A 23,992-nucleotide genomic window follows, 5' to 3' on the forward strand; every position below is an offset into this window, starting at 1 on the left:
GAGCAGGCATCTCCCAGCAATCAAGGTCATCATCTCTCCAGAGGCGAATGGCTTCAAATGAAAGACGCAGCGTTAAATGATCCATCTCCATGCCACTCGAGACTTGTTCACTTTGAGTGGCTGCCTGACTTCTCACTGCATCCCGCTCCCCTACACGGCAAGCTCTGCATCCTCCATGCTGCTCAGAGAACAGAGAGAAATACACACACATTTTTGTTTTAAGCCTTCCCCAAGCCATAGCCCTAACTTTAACCACTTGGACCTAAACTTAACCCTTTGAGTTCTTGTTGTAGACTCAGGTGTGAGAGGCTTTCTGACGACTAGCTTTAGGCCCTGTGGGAGAGAATTACCAGAAGGTCTCTCCATCAAACAGTCAGTCATCATGTTAATATGCGTTACCTGACCCTCCCTGATCTGACCATTGACACAGACTGTTCTGCTATAAGCCAGGATTTAAGTTTACAGCAGGCTGATCAAATTAAATCAAATAAAAAATGTCCCCTCTGTTATGTAAGTCAGGGCCAGGTGCTTTCATCTGATGTACCGTATACTGTATAGGTCTTAGATCAATGGAATTATAATAAATCCCTGGATCTGGGTAGAGTAATCCGAATCCCTTGCCAGGGATCATCCGGTTAGAGGACGCAGAACAGCCATGGGAAATACAATTACTCATATGAATGACATATGCACTTACACACGCGTGCGCTCGTGTGCATGCACGCACGCACACACACACACAAAGTATACTTGACTGATGTGTGTTGTGTGTTATATCACTGTCTCTTTATCTTTAACCCCTGCAGCATCAGACAAGAACACACACACACACACACACACACACACACACACACACACACACACACACACACACACACACACACACACACACACACACACACACACACACACACACACACACACACACACACAGTAGCTGATCACTAATATTTCAAGCCTCCTACCATGCCTACACCTGGTCGTTAGACTTGGCAAAAATGCCCATACCAGTTAAGGCAGCTAATATGGTAAATGTAGCTGAAGAGGTTACACGTAAACTCCAAGCCACTCCACAGCAGTGAGGGAGCAACAGTGACACAAAGCTCACCCAGCAACCATTACACACACACACACACACACACACACACACACACACACACACACACACACACACACACACACACACACACACACACACACACACACACACACACACACACACACACACACACATCCACGACCACCTGCATGCACACAACCACGCAGGCATGCACCCACACACACACACCATAACCCCCCCCCCCCCTTCTCCTTCTACCTCGCACCTTCCTCCAGGATCTTGGAACAGATCATCAGAGATAATTTCATACATCGAGCACCACCCACATTCCACAGTCTTCCTCAGAGCCAGTGCCTTATGAGAATCAGAGTCAAAACAGAATTTAGAGAGAGACTCACCTGTTCTAGTCTAAACACCATGCAGGCTGTCTGTTGATTTTATTGCTATGGGGATTGGGGGACTTGGTGGCCCAGTGTACTCCCCCATGTTTTCTCATTTGATCCCAGTGGGGCTCCACTCCCATACCTGTAGAGATGGATGCTCGTTCTCTGTTAATAGATCAGCATTACTGTCAGCTGCCTGGCTCTGTGGCTGCAGTACTGGCGTGGTGCCACACGCACACATACACACACACAGACACACACACAGCATGGTGGGTAAAATATGGTATTGTCCTACCGAGACACAGAGGAAATGAATGTGTCAGTGCAGTGGAGGTTGTTCAGTCATCTGGGTTTATAGATCACAGACACTCTGTGTGTGTGTGTGTGTGTGTGTGTGTGTGTGTGTGTGTGTGTGTGTGTGTGTGTGTGTGTGTGTGTGTGTGTGTGTGTGTGTGTGTGTGTGTGTGTGTGTGTGTGTCAGGCAGCATAGAGACGTTAGTATAAAATCCTGTAAATTCAGATAAGCTACAGCGAGCGGGCCGAAGCCAGAGCAGCTCGCTACAACATGCCTCCAATAGTGGCCCTTTTTCATCCGTGTTTGTACCGTTTCCTCTGGCTCTGGCACAGTTATTGTAGCTACCTAAACTCATATGTCAAATAGGCCTGGTGATTGTGAGTATACATCATACTCTGAGAGATGGAAAAAATTATCTTGGGGCTTCATCTTCCATTAGATGGGTGTGTGTGTTTCCTTGCACATAGTGTACATGATGTGTGTGCATGAATGTGTGTGTTTATTTCCATCTCAGAGCTTTGTGAGGGGCTGCTGCTGGTGTTTGCCTGGCAGGCACACTCTGTAGGCAGCATGCTGATAGACCAGAGAGAGAGTTAAACAGAGAGAGCAACCTTGGGAAAATCCTCTGCATTATCATTAACAGCAGACTCGCACATTTCCTCAATGAAAACAATGTACTGAGCAAATGTCAAATTGACTTTTTACCAAATTACCTTACAACAGACCACTTATTCACCCTGCACACCCTAATTGACAAACAAACCAAAACAAAGTTAAAGTCTTCTCATGCTTTGTTGATTTCAAAAAAGCTTTTGACTCAATTTGGCTTGAGGGTCTGCTGTACAAATTTATGGAAAGTGGTGTTGGGGGAAAAACATCCGACGGATGAGAGTCCCCTAAGCAAGCTGGTCCTGGAGAATAAAACACAATTAGACCCAACCAAATCACGAGAAAACAAAAAGATAATTACTTGACACATTGGAAAGAATTAAGAAAAAGACAAACCAAACTAGAATGCTATTTGGCCCTAAACAGAGAGTACACAGCAGCAAAATACCTGACCACTGTGACTGACGCACAATTAAGGCTATGCTCAGTGAGCATAGCCTTGCTATTGAGAAAGGCCGCCGTAGGCAGATCTGGCTCTCAAGCGAAGACAGGCTATGTGCACACTGCCCACAAAATGAGGTGGAAACTGAGCTGCACTTCCTAACCTCCTGCCAAACGTATGACCATATTAGAGACACATATTTCCCTCAGATTACACAGATCCACAAAGAATTAGAAAACAAACCCAATTGTTGTAAACTCCCATATCTATTGAGTGAAATACCAGGGTGTGCCATCACAGCATCAAGATTTGTGACCTGTTGCCACAAGAAAAGTGCAACCAGTGAAGAACAAACACCGTTGTAAATACAATCCATATTTATGTTGATTTATTTTCCCTTTTGTACTTTAACTATTTGCACATATGACAATTGAAATGTCTTTATTGTTTTGGAACCTTTGTGAGTGTAATGTTTACTGTTCATTTGTATTGTTTATTCCACTTTTGTTTATTGTTTAGTTCTCTTGCTTTGGCAATGTTAACATATGTTTCCCATGCCAATAAAGCCCTTAAATTGATTTGAGAGAGAGAGAGAGCTCTGCCTCTGTCACACACCCAAGGCGTTGGGACCAGGTCTGGGGCTGAAGCTGCCCCTAGCACAGAGAGAGAGAGGAAGGGCCATATGAGCACACATGCATACACCTCCGTTGGCAGTGCTGAGTGCCCCCAAGATCATCCCCATGCAATTCCACACAGCACCTATCTATCACCGTCCCGTTATTCCCTTCCATCCACGTCCCTCTGTCACATTTCAAAACAATCTGATGCCTCCCTCACATTTCCCTTTATTTCCCCCTGAACCATTTCCCAACGAAATAATTTTGAATGGAATGCAAATAGGGTCGAGTGAAATTCAAAACGGATACAATCCGATCCAGAAGGAGCCAATCAATGACAGTTGGGACTGCTCCCTTTGGCTCTGCTTTGTACAGCCAGGACAGTCTAACTCCGAACCAACAGTCCTACAATTGGCTGAGTAGAAGCAGTGACATCACTCTAAAGAATGAATCCTGTAGCCAGGCAGCGTTTCTTAGTCAGTGTTGCTGTTAGGGGGCTGAGGAGAGAGTGTTTAACATTTCTCTAGTCTCACTGTATAGACAAATCAAAGGCAGAGTGGCTCCTCATTAGAGCCCAGTCTGAAGTGGCCTTCTACACCTGAACCAACAGCACTGTGCTGGAGTGATTAGGCCTTCAACAAGCAGCTAGCTAGCACAATGGAGTCATAATGTCTTAGCTACTACAGAAGTGGGATTGCAGCTTTCTTTCACACACTTTATTTTATTGCCTCTCTCTCTTTCTTTCTCCCTCTCTCTATCTCCATCTTTCTCTCTCTGTCTTTCCACTATATTTTCATTTATCACTGAAGCCTTAGAATTTGAGAGTTTTAGAAGCCTTAGAATGTGGTTTTATTGCAGTGTTACTCTTTCTCTATAATGCGCTCTTTTGTAATAGAAACGCTGCTCTTTCTCTCCCAACAGAATGACTCGTGGAGCGAGCTGTACTCCTTTGCCCTGTTCAAAGCCATGAGTCACATGCTGTGTATCGGTTATGGGCGCCAAGCCCCAGAGAGCATGTCTGATATCTGGTTGACCATGCTCAGTATGATCGTGGGAGCCACCTGCTACGCCATGTTCATCGGCCACGCCACCGCCCTCATCCAGTCCCTGGACTCATCCCGGCGCCAGTACCAGGAGAAGGTAGGTACACCTTCCAACTCATCCCAGGCCGTCGATGAGGTCTAAGCCATTTATTATTTTTAATTTTTTTAAATTTAACCTTTATTTAACTAGGCAAGTCAGTTAAGAACAAATTCTTATTTACAATGGCTGCCTACCCCGGCCAAACTCGGACGATGCTGGGCCAATTTACAATGAGCAGGTGAAAATTCAGGGCCATAGACATAAGTTATAACCATGGCCTGGAGTTTTCCCTGGTAAAGTCACAAACTCAGGAAAATTCCTGAGTCTCAGTGTCCTCAGTCTCAGTGTCCTCAGTCTCAGTGTCCTCACAGATCATCAAAGCACGTGGTCATGTCTCTTAAGAAGGAGAACATTGCTCTATAAGGACATTGCTTCTTAGATCCTCTGTGATCTGACAGTGTGTTATTCAGTCCGTAGCAGCACGTCCCCCTGGGTTGCAGTAATTGGTGCGGCTTTGTTGTCTAATTGCAGCATCTGGCTAATGTTGAGAACAAAGGAGCACAGATGAGAACAGTACCTCCAACTCTGCTTCTGTCATCTACTGTTTGGCTCCTCTTGTCTCTTGTTCCTGGCCCTCTCAAACGTTGTTTTTTTGTTATTATCTTGGAGAGATAATCATCTTGTTTTCTGGGTCACAATACAGTATCAGGGAGCAACTAGGGGAAATGAGGAGTTTATTACAGTATTCAGTATTTTTGGTTAAAGCTATGATTTGAAGATGTTATCGCAGGTGTAGCGGAATACTTGTGTTTCTACCTCCAATAGTGCAGTAATACAGTGCCTTCAGAAAGTATTCACACCCCTTGAACTTTGCCACATTTTGTTGTTACAAAGTGGGATTAAAATGTATTTAATTGTAATTTTTTGTCAACGATTTACACAAAATACTCTATTATCAAAGTGGAAGAAAAATTCAAACATATGTAAAAAAAAATATATAATTTTCTCAATAGGGGGTGCTGTTTTCACTTTGTAAAAATTTCGTTCCCAAATTAAACTGCCTCGTACTCAATTCTTGCTCGTACAATATGCATATTATTATTACTATTGGATAGAAAACACTCTCTAGTTTCTAAAACCGTTTGAATTATATCTGTGAGTAAAACAGAACTCAAGTTGGAGCAATTTTCCTGTGAGGAAGTGAGAAATCTGAAATAAGGCAGGCTGTTCTGGGGTCAGTTTATTAATTTGCATGTCTTCTATTGGTCGAGATGCACTGCATACGCCTTCCCCTAGATGTCAGCAAGCAGTGAGAATTGGAATGGAGTTAATAGGCAGATCTGAGGCCATATAAATGGGCTGGGAACGTGGGGTCCAGTCTTTTCATCTTTCGCCATGACGCAAGACAGACCTCAGGATGGCGTTCTGGAAAGCTACCGTTATAGGCCTTAGATATATCCGGCTCTGATTTTATTCGATATAGGTGTTAAAGACATCATAATGTTGTTATTTTAAACCGAGTTATATCAGTTTATATCAGTATATTGCAATTTTCGGTATTTTATTTGTGCTGCGTTATGGTGAGTTGGACACGTCTTCGCCACATGGCTAATGTTTACTGCTAATTCCAAAGTTGAAGGCGACAATCTACAACCGAGCAACGATTCCTCTGGACAAAGGACAACTTGCCCAAGATTCTGATGGGAGCTCATCAAAAAGTAAGAAGTATTTATGATGTTAATTCGTTGTTCTGTTGAAAAATGTAAAACTACTGTTCCGCCATTAATTTCGGTGCGGTCTCGCTTTAACGCACGCTGTATGTCGTAGTAACGTTAATTTTAAAAATCTAACACAGCGGTTGCATTAAGAACTAATGTATCTTTCATTTGCTGTCCAACCTGTATTTTTTAGTCAAGTTTATGATTAGTTACTGATTAGATTAGGTGCCTCTCCCAAGATTTCTCCCGACATATTGTTGGCAGCTTGGCTACTATTCTCATTGTATAACCACGATTTGTGCCGCTAAATATGCACATTTTCGAACAAACTCTATATGTATTGTGTAATATGATGTTATAGGACTGTCATCTGAAGAAGTTTGAGAAGGTTAGTGAAAAAATTAATATCTTTTGCTGGTTTATTCGTTATCGCTATTGTTGGCTTGAATCAATGCTGTTGTGTGGTTGGCTATTGTAGTAAGCTAATATAATGCTATATTGTGTTTTCGCTGTAAAACACTTAAAAAATCTGAAATATTGGCTGGATTCACAAGATCTTTGTCTTTCATTTGCTGTACGCTGTGTATTTTTCATAAATGTTTTATGATGAGTATTTAGGTAATTCACGTTGGTCTCTGTAGTTATTCTAGTTGCTTTGGTGAGAGTTGTGATGGTGGCTGCAATGTAAAACTATGATTTATACCTGAAATATGCACATTTTTCTAACAAAACATATGCTATACAATAAATATGTTATCAGACTGTCATCTGATGAAGTTGTTTCTTGGTTAGTGACTATTTATATCTTTATTTGGTCGAAATTGTGATAGCTACCTATGCAGGAAAAGAATGGTGGGAAAAAAAAGTTGTGTCTTTTGCTATCGTGGTTAGCTAATAGAAATACATATTGTGTCTTCCCTGTAAAACATTTTAAAAATCAGAAATGATGGCTGGATTCACAAGATGTGTATCTTTCATCTGGTGTCTTGGACTTGTGATTTAATGCTATTTAGATAATAGTATTTACTTGTGACGCTATGCTAGGCTATGCTAGTCAGCTTTTTTACTGATGGGGGTGCTCCCGGATCCGGGATTGTGACCAAGTAGAAGATAAATAAAGATGAAAAATAAAGCACTAATATGCACTACATGACCAAACGTATGTGTACACCTGCTCGTCGAACAGCTCATTCCAAAATCATGGGCATTAATATGGAGTTGGTCCCCCCTCTGCTGCTATAACAGCCTCCTTCCTTCTGGGAAGGCTTTCCACTCGATGTTGGACCATTGCTGCAGGGACTTGCTTCCATTCAGCCACAAGCATTAGTGAGGTCGGGCACTGATGTTTAGCGATTAGGCCTGGCTCGCAGTTGGCGTTCCAATTCATCCCAAAGGTGTTCGATGGGCTTGAGGTCAGGGCTCTGTGCAGGCCAGTCAAGTTCTTCCACACCGATCTCAACAAACTATTTCTGTATGGACTTCACTTTGTGCATGGGGGCATTGTCATGCTGAAACAGGAAAGGGCCTTCCCCAAAGTTGGAAGCACAGAATTGTTTAGAATGTAATTTTATGCTGTAGCGTTAAGATTTCCCTTCACTGGAACTAAGGAGCCTGAACCATGAAAAACAGCCCCACACCATTAATCCTCCTCCACCAAACTTTACAGTTGGCACTATACATTCGAGCAGGTAGCATTCTCCTGGCATCCCCCAAACCCAGATTCGTCCGTTGAACAGCCAGAAGGTGAAGCGTAATTCATCACTCCAGAGTCCAATGGCGGCGAGCTTAACACCAGTCCAGCCAACGCTTGGCATTGCACATGGTGATCTTAGGCTTGTGTGCAGCTGCTCGGCCATGGAAACCCCTTTCATTAAGTTCTCGACGAACAGTTCTTGAGCTGACCTTGCTTCCAGAGGCAGTTTGGAACTCGGTAGTGAGTGTTGCAACCAAGGACAGGTGATTTTTATGCTCTTCAGCGCTCGGCGGTCCGTTCTGTGAGCTTGTGTGGCCTACCACTTCACGGCTGAGCCGTTGTTGCTCCTAGACGTTTGCACTTCACAATAACAGCACTTACTGTACAGTAGACCGGGGCAGCTCTAGCAAGCAGACATTTGATGAACTGACTTGTTGGAAAGGTGGCAAACTATGATGGTGCCACGCTGAAAGTCACTGAGCTCTTCAGTAAGGCCATTCTACTGCCAGTGATTGTCTATGGAGACTGTATGGCTGTGTAACGGGTGTGGCTGAAATAGCCAAATCCACTCATTTGAAGAGGTGTCCACATACTTTTGTATATATAGTGTATCTTGATTAGATAAGTATTGACCCCCCTGTGACAATACATTTTAAAATCACCTTTGGCAGTGATTACAGCTGTGAGTCTTTCTGGGTAAGCCTCTATTAGCTTTCCACACCTGGATTGTGCAACATTTGCCCATTATTATTTTCTAAATTCTTCAAGCTCGGTCAAATTGGTTATTGATCATTTCTAGACAACCATTTTTAGGTCTTGCCATAGATTTTCAAGCAGAATTAAGGCAAAACGGTAACTCGGACACTCAGGAACATTCACTGTCTTCTTGGTAAGCAACTCCAGAGTAGATTTGGGCTTGTGTTTTAGGTTGTTGTCTTGCTGAAGGTGAATTAACCTTTTGTCAATAGGGGGGCGCCATTTCGACTTTGTAAAAATTCGTTCCCAAATTAAACTGCCTCTTACTCAATTCTTGCTCGTACAATATGCATATTATTATTACTATTGGATAGAAAACACTCTCTAGTTTCTAAAACCGTTTGAATTATTTCTCTGAGTGAAACAGAACTCATTCTGCAGCACATTTCCTGTCAGGAAGTGAGATTTCTGAAATCGAGGTCCCTGTTCTAGGGTCAGTTTATAAGTCCCCATGTAAGCTATGGGGCTACATGCACTGCATACGCCTTCCTCTAGATGTCAGTAAGCGGTGAGAATTTGAATGGAGTGGATTGCACCATCTGGGGCACTATAAAAGCTCATGGAACGGAAGTACCGTTCTTTTCAACGGGGCGCCTGGCGCAAGAGGGACATCACAATGGCATCCTGAAAAGCTTTCGTTTTTCTCCGGCTCTGATTTAATTTGATTTTTGTCTTAAAAACTTCATAAGGTAGTTAATTTAAACCGACTTATAGCAGTTTATATCAGTTTATTGCGATTTTCTGGGATTTCTTTGTGACGCGCTATCACGAGTTGGACACCTCTCCAGTGGATGGCTAGCGTTAGCTGCTATTTCTACAGGAGAAGAGGACATCTTTCAACCAAAAGACGATTGTTCTGGAGAAAGGACACCTTGCCCAAGATTCTGATGGAAGCTCAGCAAATAGTAAGCAGTCTTTATGCTGTTAATTCGTATTTATGTTGACAAATGTCAAATAATAATTCCGCCATGAATTTCGGTGCGGTCTCGCTTTAGCGCACGCTGTATGCGCAGTAACGTTAATTTTAAAAATCTAACACAGCGGTTGCATTAAGAACTAATGTATCTTTCATTTGCTGTCCAACCTGTATTTTTTTAGTCAAGTTTATGATTACTTATCGATTAGAATAGGTGCCTCTCCAAGATGGCGCCGGACAGATTGCTTGAAGTTTTGGCCACTAATCACATTGTATAACCACGATTTGTGCCGCTAAATATGCACATTTTCGAACAAACCCTATATGCATTGTGTAATATGATGTTACAGGACTGTCATCTGATGAAGAATATCAAGGTTAGTCAAAAATTATATATCTTTTGCCTGTTTGTTACGATCGCTAACCTTTGCTGCTGGTAAATGGTGTTGTGTTTCTGGCTATTGTGGTAAGCTAATATAATGCTATATTGTGTTTTCGCTGTAAAACACTTAGAAAATCTGAAATATTGGCTGGATTCACAAGATCTGTGTCTTTCATTTGCTGTACGCTGTGTATTTTTAAGAAATGTTTTATGATGAGTAATTAGGTAATACACGATGGTCTCTGTAGTTATTCTAGTTGCTTTGGTGAGAGTTGTGATGGTGGCTGCAATGGTAAACTATGATTTATACCTGAAATATGCAAATTCTTCTAACAAAACATATGCTATACAATAAATATGTTATCAGACTGTCATCTGATGAAGTTGTTTCTTGGTTAGTGGCTATTTATATCTTTATTTGGTCGAATTTGTGATAGCTACTGATGCAGTAAAAAAATGGTGGAGTAAAAAAAGTTGTGTCTTTTGCTAACGTGGTTAGCTAATAGATTTACATATTGTGTCTTCCCTGTAAAACATTTTAAAAATCAGAAATGATGGCTGGATTCACAAGATGTGTATCTTTCATCTGGTGTCTTGGACTTGTGATTTAATGATATTTAGATGCTAGTATTTACTTGTGACGCTATGCTAGGCTATGCTAGTCAGCTTTTTTACTGATGGGGGTGCTCCCGGATCCGGGATTGGGAGGAACTAGAAGTTAATCTCCCAGTCTCTGGTGGAAAGCAGACTGAACCAGGTTTTCCTGTGCTTAGCTACATTTATTTTATTTTTATCCTTAAAAACACCCCAGTCCTTAATGATGACGAGCATACCCATAACACGATGCAGCCACCACAATGCTTGTAAATCTATAGAGTGGTACTCAGTGATGTGTTGTTGGATTTGCCCCAAACATAACGCTTTGTATTCAGGACATAAATGTAATTAATTTGCCACGTTTTTTTCTGTTTTACTTTAGTATCTTATTGCAAGCAGGTTGCATGTTTTGGAATATTTGTATTCTGTACAGGCTTCCTTCTTTCCACTGTCATTTAGGTTAGTTTTGTGGAGCAACTACAATGTTGTTAATCAATCCTCAGTTTTCTCCTATCACAGCCATTCAACTCCATGTAACTGTTAGAAAGTCACCATTGGCCTCATGGTGAAATCCCTGAGCGGTTTCCTTCCTCTCTGGCAACTGAGTTACAGTAGGCAGGACGCCTATATTTTTGTAGTGACAGTGTATTGATACACCATCCAAAGTGTAATTAATAACTTCACCATGCTCAAAGGGATATTCAATGTCTGCTTTTTTATTTTGACCCATCTACCCAATAGGTGCCCTTTTATTTGTATTATTTGAAAAAACATTTTTACATTTAATTCTCTGTGGCATGGTGTTGCCCTCAGGCAACAAACTACCCTTTTGAACCTCACACCACCCCTTAAATTTTTTTTAAATAAAAGAAAATATATAATATCACCTAACATGTCTGTGTCCAATGAAATGAGGGGCTGAAGTGGGTGTGGCCTTTTGTCTGGGGGTGGAGCAGTCCTTTCAGGAAGCAAAGCCGCATGGGACACAGTGCCACCAATTGGTAAGATAAAATCACTTTTTAATTAACATGTTTAAATTTAAATAACTTTATATTAAAAAATATGTGTATGAGTATGTAAAGAAGTATATGATTGTTTAAAGACTTATTTTGTTTTTATTTATGTACTAAAACTGTGTTGTTTGGTTCATTGCCTCAGGGAAACATTGTGCAGTTAGACCACTTTTGTCCAGGCATTATCATGCTAAAGTGTGGAGATCTGCTCAGATGCATAATTATGACCATTGTCAATGTTTTTGCTTTACTTTCTACTGATACTTACAGGAAATGGACACAAGAACATTGTATGGGCGGAAGGAACATGACCGAGCAGTTAGGGTCATTCCCTCTGACAGTGAGGACAGTGAGCTTGAAGAGAGTGACAATAAAGACAGTGAAGCTTGAAAAAAGTCAGGAAGAGTGGATCCCCGAATCCGGTTTGAGAGACAGTTAGGAGGTCAGGGGTCAGTTAGAGGTCAGTCAGCAAAGTAACATGTGTGTGCACGTGTGTGTGTGTGTGTGTGTGTGTGCACGTGTGTGTGTGGTGTGTGTATTTGTTTGCATGCATGTCAGTGGATGAAGAAGGGTATATGACACATTCAAATTTGTGCTTCCTGCTTTCAAGGAGAATGCCTGTCTGTTGACAATGAGACTGAGTCTGAGGATGAAGATGTAGCAGAGATTGATGTTCCACGCCTACCCCGGTGGAGAACACTCCACATTGCATACTTCAATGCTTACCCAGAATGGCAGGGCTTGCTTTCAAGATCTGATGATATCATGTCCCTCCTCCAGTACTTCAAGCTGTTTTTCTCTAAAGACATTCTGTAAGTTATTGTAGGGCAGTCAAATCTATATGCGATACAATGTAACGCAAACAATCCCCTTAACCTCACTACAAAAGAATTGGACCAGTTCCTGGGTATTGTGGAGTACATGTCATTGTTTGGTTTACCAGGCACCCACATGTTTTGGAACAAAGCCTGCCGAGTGTCCCAAGTAGCTGACACCATGATACTGAGTAGATAGGAGGCGATCAAAAAATACCTGCTCTTCAGTAACAATGAAGAGAGACAGGAGGAAAATGATGATCCACTCTACAAGATCTGACCACTGGTCACTCATCTAACCTCAAAACTGAAGTCAATCCCAATGGATGAGAAGCTGGCTGTTGATGAGCAGATGGTCCCATTCAAGGGAAGAAATAGATTGAAGCAATACCTGCCATCAAAACCAAAGACATGGGGCTACAAGATACTCGTCTTGGCTGGCTCTGATGGTGTCCCGCACAACTTAGAAATCTACACAGGGAGAGTTGTATAACCCCCTGAGCTAGCAGATGTGGGAGCAAGTGGCAACGTTGTCCTCTGCCTGGCCCAGCCTATACCCAAGCAAGAACTACAAGCTCTTCTTCGACAACTGGTTTACGAGTGTCCCTCTTGTGCTCACATTGGCTTAGCAGGGAATTCACTGCACTGGCACTGTTCGTGGTAACAGACTACCAGGCGTCAACTTGATGTGTGATGCTGAGCTGAAGAGAGCAGGACGTGGATCTTTTGAACAGAAGATGGTCATGGATGGAGAAACCACCTTGCACGTTGTGAAGTAGTACGATAACTGCTCAGTGACCCTTCTGAGTGATTACACTGGAGCCCACCCAGTCACCGAGGTTGACAGGTGGATTCGCAAGCGAAAGATGATCACCAAAGGCCCTTGACCTGCTGTGGTGAAAGAATACAACAAGAATATTGGTGGGGTGGATCTGCTGACTCACTGATTGCACTGTACCGGAACAAAATCAGATCAAAGAAGTGGTACCACTTGTGGTTCCACTTCCTGGATATGATCATCGTGACCACCTGGCTGCTCTACCGAAGTGATTGTGAAGGCACTGGCATGAGAAAGAAGGAAGAAATGAAGCTGTATACCTTCAAGTTATACATCGATGAAGGCCTATGCAAAAGTGGAAAGAGTCTGGAGTGCAAGAAAGGTCGTACCAGTCCCACAATTGCTGGTGAGTATGAGGAGAGGAGGAGGAAATGACCCGCTGCGCCAATTCCAGTCCCTGATGTGCGCCTGGGTGCCACAGCCTACTGGATGATTATGGCTGAAAAGAAGGGGAGATGCAAGGTACCAAGGTGCACAGGTACACCAAAAGCCAAGTGCCGGAAATGCGATGTCCACCTCTGTTTCACATCCACCTGCAACTGCTTCCTGAGGTTCCACACAGAATGGGAAATCAGTGTGCTTTGTCAAAAAGAGAAACACTGATTTAAACAATAACCCACACAAGCACACATTCAGACACACTGAAACGCACACACACACTCACACATATACTCACACACACAGGCTAACCCCTCCATACACACACATAAATACACACACACACTCTCACACACACATAGACAGTCATTTGGATGTTGGTTTATATGTTTATATGAAATGTGAGAAACATTTATACATGAGGTGTTAGTTGTGATTAGTAGTAGTTTGTTTATTTGATTGTTTGATGTTTTGACTTTAAAGCTTCTAATTGTGATTGGTTGGAACCATTTGTGGTTGATGTTTGTCAAAATATTACTTTTTCTAAAGCACATATTGCCTGTTTTCCTTATTCCACTTATCATATGTACTATAGAAAACCTTGGTGTTTCAGTAACCTCGTAGCAAATTTAATGATGGATATATTATCAGGGACCCAAGCTCCCAAAAAATGGGGTGAAATATTTTTTCCCCCGCAAAATAAACATTCATGCCATAGAGGGCTAAATTGTTGTCAGCTGTGTGCCTACTGGTAGCGAAGTCAGGTGCAGGAGAGCAGAGATTTGTGAACAGGCGCACACTTTATTTAGGCAAAAGTGCAAAACAGTCACATGAATTATGTTTAACAATAAACATCTTCGTGAAAAATAACACGGGAAAAACAAGCCAGTCTGGCGCGTCAACAATACACACGTAACACAAACAATCTTACACAAAGACATGATGGGGAACAGAGGAATAAATTCATGTAGATTGATTGGGGAATGAAAACCAGGTGTGCAGGGAACAAGACAAAACAAATGGATACATGAAAAATGGAGCGGCGATGGCTAGAAAACCGGTGACGTCGACTGCCGAACGCCGCCCGAACAAGGAGAGGAGCCGACTTCGGTGGAAGTCGTGACAATTGTTATTTTTTTCTATTATTTTTCTCTTTTTTAATGGTTTTTCCATTAACCCCTCCACCACCCTCCCCCCCTCTTCAGAGGACTATTATCTTAAAAAAAAAAATGTTTTACAGCTTTTCTGCTACATATTTTACATATACATTTTACATGCACATTTTGCATACACATTTTACATACGTGGTACTTTTAAATAAAGCAGTCACATAACAATAATACATTACCAAACATAAGCTATTTAATCCCAGCCTTCACCTACAAATAGGTGCCCTTTTTTGTGCGGCATTGGAAAACCTCCCTGGTCTTTGTGGTTGAAATCTGTGCTTGAAATTCACAGCTCGACTGAAGGACCTTACAGATAATTGTATGTGTGGGGTACAGAGATGAGGTAGTCATTAAAAAATCATGTTAAACACTATTATTAAACACTATTAGTCCATGCAACTTATTATGTTGTTAAGTTGTTAAGCACATTTTTACTCCTGAACTTATTTAGGCTTGCCATAACAAAGGGGTTGAATCCTAATTGACTCATGAATTTCTGAACATTTCTAAAAACATAATTCCACTTTGACATTATGGGGTATTGTGTGTAGGCCAGTGACAAAAAAAATGCAATTTAATCCATTTTAAATTCAGTCTGTAACACAACAAAATGTGTAAAAAGTCAAGTGGTGTGAATACTTTCTGAATGTCTTTATGGTGTGTAAAGACAGTATGGACCGTATATGAATAGAAAATGTGTGTAAAGCAGTAGTTATATAGGATAAGCCATACTATAATTAGGGCTGTGGCAGTCACGGAATTTTGTCAGTTGGTGATTGTTTAAAAAAAACAAAATATTTAACCTTTATTTAACCAGGTAGGCCAGTTGAGAACAAGTTCTCATTTACAACTGCGACCTGGCCAAGATAAAGCAAAGCAGTGCGACAAAAACAACAACACAGAGTTACACATGAACAAACGTACAGTTAATAACACAAAATAGAAGAAAAATTGAAAAATCTATGTACAGTGTGTGCAAATGTAGAAGAGTAGGGAGATAGGCAATAAATAGGCCATAGAGGCTAAAATAATTACAATTTATCATTGTTCCAGTCATTGGCAGCAGATAACTGGAAGGAAAGGTGGCCAAAGGAAGTGTTGCTATGGTGACCAGTGAGCTGAGATAAGGCGGGGCTTTACCTAGCAAAGACTTGTAGATGATCCGGAGCCAGTGGGTTTGGCGACGGATATGTAGTGAGGGCCAGCCAACGAGAGCATACAGGTCACAGTGATGGGTAGTATATGGGGCTTTGGTGATAAAACGGATGGCACTGTGATAGACTACATCCAGTTTGCTGAGTAGTGTGTTGGGGGCTATTTTGTAAATGACATCGCCGAAGTCAAGGATCGGTAGGATAGTCAGTTTTACGAGGGTATGTTTGGCGGCATGAGTGAAGGAGGCTTTGTTGCGAAATAGGAAGCTGATTCTAGATTTAATTTTGGATTGGAGAATCTTAATGTGAGTCTGGAAGGAGAGTTTACAGTCTAACCAGACACCTAGGTATTGTCAAGCAAACAACTGTTGGTCTCACAGTAATTTACCGTTAATTAACACATTTAGCATCTCCTGGCTTCCAGCCACTGCAGACCTTTGGAACATCTACATTTTAAAAAGTCTAATAAATCCATGTAATTTCGCCTATACCTTCACAATGAATCCATTATTTATTTTGGACAGGTCTAAAGAAACAGGATATGAAGAAAATGTAGTCTATTTCAGAAGAACAGAATAGCATACTCTGAGTTGTCCTTAGGTGTCACGTTCTGACCATAGTTCTTGTGTGTTTTTCCTTGTTTTGTGTTGGTCAGGACGTGAGCTGGGTGGGCATTCTATGTTTTGTGTTTCTATGTGGGCATTGTCAATTGGCCTGATGTGGTTCTCAATCAGAGGCAGGTGTTTGTCATTGTCTCTGATTGGGAACCATATTAAGGTAGCCTGTTTTGTGTTGGGATTTGTGGGTGGTTGTTTCCTGTCTTTGTGTTTCTCTGCACCAGATAGGACTGTTTCGTTTTGCCACGTTTGTTATTTTTGTATTTGTATAGTGTTCACGTTATTCGTCTCTTTATTAAAATCATGTGGAACACGGAATACGCTGCGTCTTGGTCCGATCCCTGCTACACCTCCTCTTCAGACGAAGAGGAGGAAGGCTGTCGTTACAGAACCACCCGCCAAACTCGGACCAAGCAGCGTAGTAAGGGACAGCAGCAGCAGCGGCCCATTACACAGGACTCCTGGACATGGGAGGAAATTCTGGAGGGTAAGGGACACTGGGCTAAAATTGGAGAATATCGCCGCTCTCGTGAAGACCTGGAGGCAGCTAAAGCCGAGAAGCGGTGGTATGAGGAGGCAGCACGGAAGCGTGGCTGGAAGCCCGAGAAGAAACCCCAAAAATGTATTGGGGGGAGGCTAAAGGGGAGTGTGGCGAAGTTAGGTAGGAAACCTGCGCCAACTCCCCGTGTTTACCGTGGAGAGCGAGAGTACGGGCAGACACCGTGTTATGCGGAAGAGCGCACGGTGTCTCCTGTACGTGTGTATAGCCCGGAGCGGTACATCCCAGCTCCACGTATCGGCCGGGCTAGAGTGGGCATCGAGCCAGGTGCCATGAAGCCGGCTCAACGCATCTGGTCTCCAGTGCGTCTCCTCGGGCCGGTGTACATGGCACCAGCCTTACGCATGGTGTCCCCGGTTTGCCAGCACAGCCCAGTGCGGGTTATTCCACCTCCCCGCACTGGCCTGGCTACGGGAAGCATTCAACCAGGAAAGGTTGGGCAGGCTCGGTGCTCAAGAGCTCCAGTACGCCTTCACGGTCCGGTCTATCCGGTGCCACCTCCTCGCCCCAGTCCAGTACCACCAGTGCCAACACCACACACCAGGCTTCCTGTGCATCTTCAGAGCCCTGTTCCTCCTCCACGCACTCGCCCTGTGGTGCGTGTCTCCAGCCCAGTACCACCAGTTCCGGCACCACACACCAGGCCTACTGTGCGCCTCAGCAGGTCAGAATCGGCCGTCTGCCCAGCGCCGCCTGCGCTGCCCGTCTGCCCAGCGCCGTCTGAGCTGCCTGTCTGCCCTGCGCCATCTGAGCTGTCCGTCTGCCCAGCGCCATCTGAGCTGTCCGTCTGCCCAGCGCCATCTGAGCTGTCCGTCTGCCCAGCACCATCTGAGCTGTCCGTCTGCCCAGCGCCATCTGAGCCGCCCAGCGCCATCTGAGCCGCCCGTCTGTCCAGCGCCATCTGAGCCGCCCGTCTGTCCTGAGCCACTAGAGCCGTCCGCCAGTCAGGAGCCGCCAGAGCCGCCCGCCAGTCAGGAGCCGCCAGTCAGGAGCCAGAGCCGCCCGCCAGTCAGGAGCTGCCAGAGCCGCCCGCCAGTCAGGAGCCAGAGCCGCCCGCCAGTCAGGAGCCAGAGCCGCCCGCCAGTCAGGAGCCAGAGCCGCCCGCCAGTCAGCTGCCAGAGCCGCCCGCCAGTCAGGAGCTGCCAGAGCCGCCCGCCAGTCAGGAGCTGCCAGAGCCGCCCGCCAGTCAGGAGCTGCCAGAGCCACCCGCCAGTCAGGAGCTACCAGAGCCGCCCGCCAGTCATGAGCTGCCCTTCAGTCATGAGCTGCCCTCCAGTCATGAGCTGCCCTCCAGTCATGAGCTGCCCTCCAGTCATGAGCTGCCTTCCAGTCATGAGCTGCCCTCCAGTCATGAGCTGCCTTCCAGTCATGAGCTGCCCTCCAGTCATGAGCTGCCTTCCAGTCATGAGCTGCCCTCCAGTCATGAGCTGCCTTCCAGTCATGAGCTGCCTTCCAGTCATGAGCTGCCCTCCAGTCATGAGCTGCCATTCAGTCCGGAGCTGCCATTCAGTCCGGAGCTGCCATTCAGTCCGGAGCTGCCATTAGTCCGGAGCTGCCCTTCAGTCCGGAGCTGCCCTTCAGTCCGGAGCTGCCCTTCAGTCCGGAGCTGCCCCTCTGTCTTGAGCTACCTCTCTGTCTTAAGCTACCTCTCTGTCATAAGCTACCTCTCTGTCATGAGCTACCCCTCGGTCATGAGCTACTTCTCAGTCATGAGCTGCCTCTCGGTCCGGAGCTGTCCCTCAGTCCGGAGGAGTTTCCTCAGTCTAGTGGGGCCCGTTGTTAGGGTTCCTAGGCCAAGGTCGCCACTCAAAGGACGCTAGGGAGATGGACAAAGACAATGGTGGAGTGGGGTCCTCGTCCAGCGCCAGAGCCGCCACCGCGGAGAGATGCCCACCCAGACCCTCCCCTATAAGTTTAGGTTGTGCGGTCGGAGTCCGCACCTTGGGGGGGGGTACTGTCACGTTCTGACCATAGTTCTTGTGTGTTTTTCCTTGTTTTGTGTTGGTCAGGACGTGAGCTGGGTGGGCATTCTATGTTTTGTGTTTCTATGTGGGCATTGTCAATTGGCCTGATTTGGTTCTCAATCAGAGGCAGGTGTTTGTCATTGTCTCTGATTGGGAACCATATTAAGGTAGCCTGTTTTGTGTTGGGATTTGTGGGTGGTTGTTTCCTGTCTTTGTGTTTCTCTGCACCAGATAGGACTGTTTCGTTTTGCCACGTTTGTTATTTTTGTATTTGTATAGTGTTCACGTTATTCGTCTCTTTATTAAAATCATGTTGAACACGGAATACGCTGCGTCTTGGTCCGATCCCTGCTACACCTCCTCTTCAGACGAAGAGGAGGAAGGCTGTCGTTACATTAGGTTAGGTCCTGATCTGGCTATGCCAAATGGCTGTGCGCTAAACTAGTTCTTATAGCAGACAGGATTTGCTTAAAATTCTGTGGCATTATTTTATATTTTATAGTATGACGAATACAATTGAACAAAGCTGAATAAAATATAAAGGATATTTTCTCCAAACGATTTGAGGGAGTGCGCACATGGGCTATTCTTTGATTTTAGGCGAAAATCAGGGGTCGATCCTTTAAATGGCTGCAAGCCCGACGTCGGTACACTTATGACAACAGCCAGCTCAAGTGCAGGGCGCGAAATTCAAAAGATATTTTTTTTTAAATATTTAACTTTCACACATTAACAAGTCCAATACAGCAAATGAAAGGTACACATCTTGTGAATCCAGCCAACATGTCCGATTTTTAAAATGTTTTCCAGCAAAAACAGCACGTATATTTATGTTAGCTCACCACCAAATACAAAAAAGGACAGACATTTTTCACAGCACAGGTAGCATGCACAAAGCCAACCTAACTAACCAAGAACCAACCAAACTAACCAACAAACAACTTCATCAGATGACAGTCTTATAACATGTTATTCAATAAATCTATGTTTTGTTCGAAAAATGTGCATATTTCAGGTATAAATCATAGTTTACATTGCAGCTACAATCAGAAATTGCACCGAAAGCAGACAGAATAATTACAGACACCAACGCCAAATAACTAAATACTCATCATAAAACATTTCTGAAAAATACATAGTGTACAGCAATTGAAAGACAGGCATCTTGTGATTCCAGCCAATATTTCCGATTTATCAAGTGTTTTACAGCGAAAACACAATATAGCGTTATATTAGCTTACCACAATAGCCAAAAACACAAGCAATTTCCCAGTAGCAAAAGTAAGCGATCGTAACAAACAAGCAAAAGATATATAATTTTTGACTAACCTTGATTTTCTTCCTCAGATGACAGTCCTATAACATCAGGTTATACATACACTTATGTTTTGTTCGAAAATGTGCATATTTAGAGCTGAAATCAATGGTTACACATTGTGCTAACTTAGCTACTTTTTCCCACTACGTCCGGATTTTTCCTGACACTTTTTCTGACACACATATTCTGACCAAATAGCTATTCATAAACATAACTAAAAAATACATGTTGTATAGGAAATGATAGATCCATTAGTTCTTAATGAAATCGCAGTGTTAGAATTCTAAAAATAACTTAATTACGATATGCAGCTTCGGTATAGCTAGAGTACCCAAACGTTGGGCGCCCACGACTAGTTCACATGTACGACAGATATATGAAATAGCATCATAAAATGTTTCTTACTTTTGCTGATCTTCCATCAGAATGTTGGACAAGGTGTCCTTTGTCCAGAACAATCGTTGTTTGGATTTAGAACGGCAACTTTCCCTCTTCAATTAGCAAGCACACTAGCCAGGTGGCACGACGCTCTCCATGTCAACAAACGGAAGAGAACGGAACACGGCAAAACTCCCGAAAAATTTTCAATAATCTGATGAAACTATATTGAAAAAACATACTTTACAATGATATGGTCACATGTATCAAATAAAATCAAAGCCGGAGATATTAGTCGACTATAACGGCAGCTAAACAGAAGGCAAATCCATGTCCCCCTGCGCGCTCTCTAGAAAACCGGAAATGAGAGACACGTCATACAAAGAGGATTTATTCCACTTCAGACCAAGATAAACACGAAATTTCTTCTCTCACCGCCTCTTGACATCCAGGGGAAGGTGTATGAAGTGCACGTATACTCTTACGTATCATGCCCATGTATAGGCAGGAAGTAGAACAGAGCATCGATTTCAGACTTTCCACTTCCTGGTCAGGAAGTTTGTGCCAAATGAGTTCTGTTTGACTCACAGATATAATTCAAACGGTTTTAGAAACTAGAGAGTGTTTTCTATCCAATAGTAATAATAATATGCATATTGTACGAGCAAGAATTGAGTACGAGGCCGTTTGAAATGGGCACCTTTAATCAGAGCTACTCAATACTGCCCCTGCAGCCATAAAAAGTTAAGGAGCCTTTTTGGTACCACTTGCCGTGTGGTAGCAGAGAGAACAGTCTATGACTTGGGTGACTAGAGTCTTTGACAATTGTTTGGGCCTTCCTCTGACACCACCTAGTACATAGGTCCTGGATGGCAGGAAGCTCTGCCCCAGTGATGTACTGGGCTGTGTGCAGTACCCTCTGTAGCGCCTTACGGTAGTTGCCATACCAGGTGGTGATGCACCTTGCCATACCAGGTGGTGAGCAGTTGCCATACCAGGTGGTGATGCAACCGGTCAGGATGCTCTCGATGGTGCAGCTGTAGAACTTTTTGAGGATCTGGGGACCCATACTAAATCTTCTCAGTCTCCTGAGGGGGAAAAGGCATTGTCGTGCCCTCTTCACAATTTTCTTGGTGTGTTTGGACTATGATAGTTTGTTGGTGATGTGGACATCAAGGAACTTGAAACTCTCGACCCGCTCCACTACAGCCCCATCGATGTGAATGGGGGCGTGTTCGGCCCCCATTCCTTTTCCTTTAGTCCACGGTCATCTCTTTTGTCTTACTGGCGTTGAGGGAGATGCGAATCTAATGATGATTTGAAAAAAGTGTCTTGAAAGGCATGAGCTCTGCTTAGTTTTTTTAAAGGTTGGGCATAAGGTTAGCAGTATGGTTATGGTTAAGCTAACGTTAGGTTTAAAATCACATTTTAAGAAGATCAATTGTAGAAATAGGCAGGGTTTATAACTTTGTGGCTGTGGTAACTAGTGATGACCTGACACAACACATCCATCCCTACTACTCCCTACTCAGGGACCAAGATTTCCTTGACTAACTGGTGCCCCCGCACATTGACTCTGTACCGGTACCCCCTGTATATAGCTTCGCTATTGTTATTTTACTGCTGCTCTTGAATTTTTTTTTTTAACTTTGATTCCTTATTCTTATGGTTTTTTTAAGGCATTTCTATTTTATTTTTTAAACTGTGTTGTTGGTTAGGGCTTGTAAGTAAGCATTTCACTGTAAGGTCTACACCTGTTGTATTCGGCGCATGTGACAAATACAATTTGATTTGACTTGATTTGAGATAGAGAGATAGATCGCTAGCTAAAGAAATGCACACGTCTCCTGTCACTGGAAAAGCATGCAAAGCCACGAAGGCCCCCGTTCTTCCTGGAACTGCACTCTCTCTCATGCTCCACTTCTGTGACACTTCGATGTGACTATCGTGATCCAGCTAAATCAGCTCATCACATCCAGATCTCCCTCAGGCCCACAGACATTATGGCTTTTTATTAATCATCAACTACTTAACTACAGTATACAGTGATACACACTGAAGCAGCCATCAGATAACATAGTGATAATGGTACAATGAGTCTGAAAGTTTCTTTGTACAGGATAGTGTAAAAGCAGACGACAATGCGTGGTAGTATTGACCCAGCGCAGTGTAAACAGTTGGCCATGGTTTCGGTGTTGAGACAGAATTGCCATAATACTTTTGGCACCCAGCAATCCTCTTTTCCAGATACTAGCATCACAAATGAGAAAAAGCTATCGTCATTGTTTGCGCGGTCATCTTAAACAATTAAATGTTAACTACCATAAAACTTAAATCAAACTCAGTCACATTTCAGCAAAATAAACGACTGTTTCAAATAAACGGCAGGTCTAAATTAATTGTTAATGAGGTTACCATGAATTGTTTATGAAGTTTAATGTTTGATTTGTTCCATTAAATAATTCAACAATGACTCAAAAAAATTATGCCAGAAATACATTTTTATCACAAGTAAGAAACTGCTAGCCATTCGCTGCGAACGGCTGAGAAGCAGCCAATGGACCCTCAGACAATCGTCTAAAACTAAAAACTGTTCGAAATGCACAGTCAAAGAGGAGAATAAATGAGTCTGTCAAGGATAATACAGTTGAAGTCGGAAGTTTATATACACTTAAGTTGGAGTCATTAAAACTTGTCTTTCAACCACTCCACAAATGTCTTGTTAACAAACTGTAGTTTTGGCAAGTCGGTTAGGACATCTATTTTGTGCATGAAACAAGTAATTTTTCCAACAATTGTTTACAGACAGATTATTTCACTTATAATTCACTGTATCACAATTCCAGTGGGTCAGAAGTTTACATACACTAAGTTGACTATGCCTTTAAACAGCTTGGAAAATTCCAGAAAATTATGTCATGGCTTTAGAAGCATCTGATAGGCTAATTGACATAATTTGAATCAATTGTCGGTGTACCTGTGGATGTATTTCAAGGCCTACCTTCAAACTCAGTGCCTCTTTGCTTGACATCATGGGAAAATCAAAAGAAATCAGCCAAGACCTCAGAAAAAAAAATTGTAGACCTCCACAGGTTCATCCTTGGGAGCAATTTCCAAAAGCCTGAAGGTACCACGTTCATCTGTACAAACAATAGCACACAAGTATAAACACATGGAAGTATAAACACATGGGACCACACAGCTGTCATACCGCTCAGGAAGGAGACACATTCTGTCT

At 43.2% G+C, this 23,992-nt stretch overlaps 1 protein-coding gene across 1 annotated transcript in view; it reads left to right on the forward strand.

The window, feature by feature from the left end:
• Positions 1–23,992, forward strand: part of LOC120053186 (potassium/sodium hyperpolarization-activated cyclic nucleotide-gated channel 2-like) — a 132,149-nt gene that overhangs the window by 72,903 nt on the left and 35,254 nt on the right. The window contains exon 4 of the mRNA XM_039000349.1: positions 4,328–4,546. Within this exon, the coding sequence (XP_038856277.1) occupies positions 4,328–4,546 (219 nt within the window). The remainder of the gene's footprint in view (positions 1–4,327; positions 4,547–23,992) is intronic.

The sequence above is a fragment of the Salvelinus namaycush genome, chromosome 9 (assembly GCF_016432855.1).
Source record: "Salvelinus namaycush isolate Seneca chromosome 9, SaNama_1.0, whole genome shotgun sequence".
Taxonomy (NCBI): Eukaryota; Metazoa; Chordata; class Actinopteri; order Salmoniformes; family Salmonidae; genus Salvelinus; species Salvelinus namaycush.